The sequence below is a fragment of the Dermochelys coriacea genome, chromosome 20 (assembly GCF_009764565.3).
Source record: "Dermochelys coriacea isolate rDerCor1 chromosome 20, rDerCor1.pri.v4, whole genome shotgun sequence".
Lineage (NCBI taxonomy): Eukaryota > Metazoa > Chordata > Testudines > Dermochelyidae > Dermochelys > Dermochelys coriacea.
The window spans coordinates 6,638,356-6,643,435 of record NC_050087.2 but is presented as its reverse complement, the minus strand read 5'-3'; the positions used below and the strand labels follow the sequence as shown (position 1 = coordinate 6,643,435).

Below are 5,080 nucleotides of genomic sequence, written 5' to 3'. Positions count from 1 at the left end.
CCCCCCCCCCGTGGGCCAGCACTGGCAAGCAGCTGTGATAAACCAGCATCAATTAACTCTCACTTTTAGAGGGGCTTAAAGGGCCATTTGAGTGGATTTATCCCTGTAATAATGTACAAACAGCCCGGCCCACGGGCTCAGGCTGGTGCTGGCGCTCTCTCTCCGGGGACCGCCGGCTCCTCTCTGGGCCCAGCGTGGCAATCAGTTCTGCAGCTCCGGTCCCCAAGCCCCCACCTTACAAATGACTGGTGAGGCTCCCCCATCAATCCCACTCGCAGAGCCCAGTCCGTGCGTTGAGCTGGGCTCCGGGTTCGGGGGGATATAAGAGCCGCAGCGGTGGAAGGTGTTCGCACAGCGCAAGGAGGGAGCGGGGCTAGGGATCATACCGCAGCCATGGATGCGCGCCTGGCGCTGCTGCTGGCCCTGCTCTCGGGCACTGCGACGACGGGCCAGTGCCTGGAAGGAGGGAGCGTGTCCAAGGAGACCCAGGTGGACCAGCCCAACAGCTACCTAGAGAGACTCTCCGACTTTCTGGTGAGCGGGCGCTGCTCGGGGAGGTGGCAGTGGGCTAGGTAGGCAGGGACCATGGCTCTTGGGTGCGCACAGCAGATTGTTGCTCCCCCACTGGGTCCAGGCCAGTGGACAGAACCGGGACCCAGGCCTCCTGGGTTCCCTTTCCAATGCCGGGAGGGAGCGTTGGTCAGTGGTTAGAGCAATGAGCTAGGAGCCTGGATGTCTGGGGTCTATTATGGGCTTGCTGTAACCTTGAGAAGAACCACACCCCTGGCCCCCTCTGTGCCTCAGTTTCCCCATCTGTTAACGAGCCCGACCTACCTCATGAGGCTGAATTAATGAAAGGGCTCTGAATTACTGGTGGGAAAGATGCAATGAATGGGCAGAGGCTCCCTGCTCCCCTCTTTGAGTCATGGAGCATCCCCCACTCCGACCCCAGCATTGCAAACAATGGGAGTGGCTGAGTGCTGGGCTCTTGTTCCTGGTGGTGCCTTGCACGGTCTCTGCTCTGATCCTTGAGCCACTCAGTGCCACCCACTGATGTCAACGGGCCACGTGGGTGCAACAGGTGACTCACACCAGCCCAGCCCCTCCTGGCCAGCGGTGTTGGTGGCAGATCACTGGACACAGCACGCTAACACCAGGGCTTCGCATGGGGGCAGCTATGATGCTATCACACATACACCCCCACCGCCCTGCCCCAGTGTCAATGAACCTCTGCCCTCACCTGCACAGAGAAGACCCCGACCCATCCACAGTGACCCCCCCCCATTCCCGGCTGCTGGGCTCTGGGGTATCCACCCCCAGGATCCTCTCCCCCAGTGGGACTGGAGCTGCACCCGGTGCTGTGGGAACACGGTCTGTCTGTCCCAAGGCCCTTGAGCTGCTGGCAGATCTGAGACACTGGGGGGTACCCCAGCCCCAGCCAAGCAACGCCCCAGCAGAGCCACAGGGAGCTGTTAGGCTCTGGACCCGTCCTGGGGTCCCCCATGCTGATGGGCTGAGCCTTTCCCCTGGGAAACAGGAAGTTCTGGCAGATGGGGAGGAGCAACACCAGCATCCCGCTGTCTGCTGGCTCCTCGCGGTTCAGGCGGGGTGCCTAAGGATTTTGGCACTTGGACCCTCCTAGAATGCTATGGGAATTGGGGGATGGGCTCCCCTGGGATTCGGTGGCAAAGCCGAGCCGCCAACCTTAAGGCCAGTGATGTCAAAAGAGGCCACCGACCTGGGGGTGGGACGTGAAAGACTCTCAGGCTGTTCCCTCCCCCTGAATGGAGCTAGAGGAGCCCACAAGGGGGCTCTTCTGAGAACCTGGGGGCCCAAAGAATTATCCTTCCACCCCGCCCCCTCACCCTGGGCAGTAGCATCATCCTCTTTTTACAGAAGGGGAAACTGAGGCACATCATGGGGCAGGAACTTCCAGGGTCACCCAGCAGGCCTGTGGCAGTGCTGGGAATGGAAACCAGGTTTCCTGGCTCCATGTGCTAACCACGACTGCGTTTAGAGAGCGGCTGAGTAGCTGGAGCGTCCCCTGGGAGTCCATGCTGGACCCAGGTTAGTGCTGGGGGGACAGGAGACAGCATCTCTGTGATGCTCATTCAAACACATCTGTTGTTCCCCATGGGCATGGCAGTGGGGTTTGAGGTGCCCATTAAAGGGCACCTGATGTTGTATCCCAGGGAACCAGGGCGTGAGCCCTGCCGTCCAGGCCCGCGTCCACCCAGGCAATTCCCCACTGCCTCCCTGCATCCCCAGCAGGAAATGGAATTTGCCATCCCTGTCTGCCTGTAATGCGGTGGTTAAACACGGCTGCTGCGCTCCACCCCAGAGGCAGCTGCCTCCCGGCGCGGGGCAGCACCAGCCCGGGCTGTACACACTAGGGAACAGTTTGGGTTCCTTCTGGTTAAAAGGCTGAGGCAGGTGCATGAATATTGCCCTTCTGCAACCAGGAGCAACAGGCACTCAGTGCGAATTCTTGCAGGGCCTGAGGATGGCGCAGGTTGCCCGGGAACGTCCTCATTTAATCCCCCTGCAGTCAACCCCCCCCCCCCCCCGATCTCTGGGGTTGTTCGGCTCTGGAGCCGCAGTTTGCAGCATGGGGCCCTCTGCTGGCAGGCTGGACTCAGGGACCCTCGCAGGGTGAAGAGTTTGGTCTAATGGCTGGCGGGGGGAGGCTTGATCCTTTGATGGGAGAGTCTCACCAAGGGGGGGGGGGGTGCGGGTACCCTGCCTGGCTGCCTCTTGGGGGGTTTGATATCCAAACAGTGCTGCCCCGCGTGTGTAGGGTTGGGGGGGCTGTTAGTGGGCAGGGGCACTTGGCTGTTTGCCCCACTACACTGCAGGGTGGGGGGGATTGGATATATGTGGGTGGCCAAGATCAAACCCCAGAACCACCTTGCTCCTGCCTGCCCCCCGTTTCGGCTCACCTGCAGCAGTTTAATAGTGGCACTGGCCCCTGGGGTCAGTCGAGCTGGGGGCCCAGACCCAGCCTAAATGCCATCCCTGGGCCAAATTCCCCCTCCCACGCGCTGGGACTCCTCTGCTGCCAGGGGGCTGTGTAACCACATCCTGTCCCCACACCTTGCAGCAGGAGAGTGAGGATCGCGCCCCTCGGTCCTTCTCCGACGAGCGCCTGCCAAGCACCCTACTTCACTCCCTGCTCTACGCCCTGCAGCGACCCGGCCGCAGCTCCTCCTTCCTGTTCCAGCCCCAAAGGTAAGGGGGGGCACTGGGGCCCACTCACACCCTAATAACCCCCCCGCCCCGCTGCTCTCTGCAGCAGCCTGGAGTTAGTATCCCTTGACTCTCCAACATGAAGCAGCATCAGCCTTGCTCACTGCTTGGCTAGAAGCCCCCCCCCATCGCTCTTTTGCAAGGGGACGGAGGGTGAATGCTCATTTTACCAGTATACCTGCCCCTGCCCCCCCCCCGACCCTCATACACAGGACTGGAGCCCGGTTAGCTCAAGCCCCTTCCCCAGGACCACACACTAAATGGAGAAAGCCCTTTTGCTACTAGAAGAGGTGTCCACACCAGGGGTTAGACCCATGTAACCACCTGGGCTCAAATACAGTCCCAAGGGCCCGGGGGATGTGGCGCCAACCCAGAACTCGGGTTTGAGGGCTAAAGGGAATTGAGCTAACCGGCATTCTAACTCCTTGGTCCCCAGACAAGCCCCTGGGGGCACCCTCTCCTCAGGGTCCATCTACACCAGGGCAGGACAAACCGTGGTTAGCACGAGCTAAAGCTGCTCCACTTGGCACCAGAGGTAGCCTGTGGCATATGACCACCTCAGCAGCCCCTGCAGCTGCCCCCAGCTACAGCCCCAGCGCGGATCTCAGCAGCGCCTCCCAAAGAGGATCAGTCACATGAGGTCAAGGCGTCCGGAGTCCCAATCCAGAACTCTAGCCCCTAAGCCAGACATCCTCCTACCGGGCCGTGCCCTGCTCCCCAGCCAGCTGCCGGGCCGAGGGGCCGGGTCTGCACTCGAGTCTGGGCCCTCGAGTTAGGTGACTGGCAGTGCCAGTCTGGTTCACACAGGGCAGGTAATGGGATAGGGCTGGCGCGGGGATACTGTAGCCAGTTAGCCCAGTATCACTTCGTGTGAATGCGGGCGTACAGGCGTAAAGGAGCCTGCTACAGGTCACAGAGTCCGAAGCCAGCAGGGACCATCAGCTCATCCAACTGGACCTCTGGCCAGAAGCCCCTACAGTTCCCCGTGTCGAGCCCAGGACTTAGGTTAGACCAAGGCAGACAGGCTCAAGGCGAGGACGCTGTTGTGAGCCCAGATGCCAGAGACTCCTGCCATGGCAGGGGATTGAGTAGCGGAGACATGCCCACATGATCCCAGCAGGCGACCTGTGCCTCACGCTGCAGGGGAGGTGGACCCCCCGCAATGTCCCTGCCGATTTGACCTGGGGACAGGGGAGGGAAGGATTCCTTCCAGCCCCCAATCTGGCCCCTAGTTCATCCCAGAGCATGTGAATAAGACCCACCAGCCAGGCACCAAGAGAGGATCCTCTGAACTGCCTCAGAGCACCGGTTCCACCCCAACGGCTGCCATGCCCGCCTTAGGTGACAAGCCCCAGAATTGAGTGGCAGCAGCACCTGGCAGCCCAGTCTAAGAATGGCTGTAGCTCCAGCAGCCTGGTGAAGGAGCTACGTGGGTGGAGAGACAGCCCGAGGCCAGCGGGGATGCCAGTACGTGGCTGACATCAGGCTGGCCCTGGCACGAGTGGGTGCATCCCGCTGACCCTTACCTGTTTTGATGGACCCGGCCGTAAATGAACAGGGGGCACCCACCAAGCTTGGGCCATGGGTTGGGTCAAAGATGCTTCAGCAGCCAAGGGCTTCGTCTGTCTCCCTGCAGGTTTGGCCGAGAGACCCGGGGGAGCTGGGGCAGCGAGGGCCGGCTCAGCCAGCGCGGCTGGGACTCCATGGCCCCCCAGTTCTGGAGCATGGCCGTGCCCCAGCGCTTCGGGAAGAAGTGACTCCGAGGGGCTGCTCGGCTCCAGTCCCTGCTGGCCCGGATTAAAGCTCCCCCCCACCCTCGTGAGCAGATTGTGCT

General features: G+C 61.5%; 1 protein-coding gene across 1 annotated transcript; it reads left to right on the top strand.

Annotated features, from left to right (window-relative positions):
- Positions 1-393: 393 nt before the first annotated feature.
- Positions 394-5,080, top strand: NPFF (neuropeptide FF-amide peptide precursor). The gene is made up of 3 exons (XM_038379152.2): positions 394-534; positions 3,101-3,228; positions 4,883-5,080. The coding sequence occupies exons 1-3, from the start codon at positions 394-396 to the stop codon at positions 5,001-5,003; spliced, it is 390 nt and encodes a 129-aa protein (XP_038235080.1). The 3' UTR covers positions 5,004-5,080.

Coding starts and splice junctions, on each gene's coding strand:
- NPFF (XM_038379152.2), top strand. CDS start 394: ATGGATGCGCGCCTGGCGCTGCTGCTGGCCCTGCTCTCGGGCACTGCG. Junction 535..3,100: donor AGAGACTCTCCGACTTTCTG/GTGAGCGGGCGC, acceptor CACACCTTGCAG/CAGGAGAGTGAGGATCGCGC. Junction 3,229..4,882: donor TTCCTGTTCCAGCCCCAAAG/GTAAGGGGGGGC, acceptor GTCTCCCTGCAG/GTTTGGCCGAGAGACCCGGG.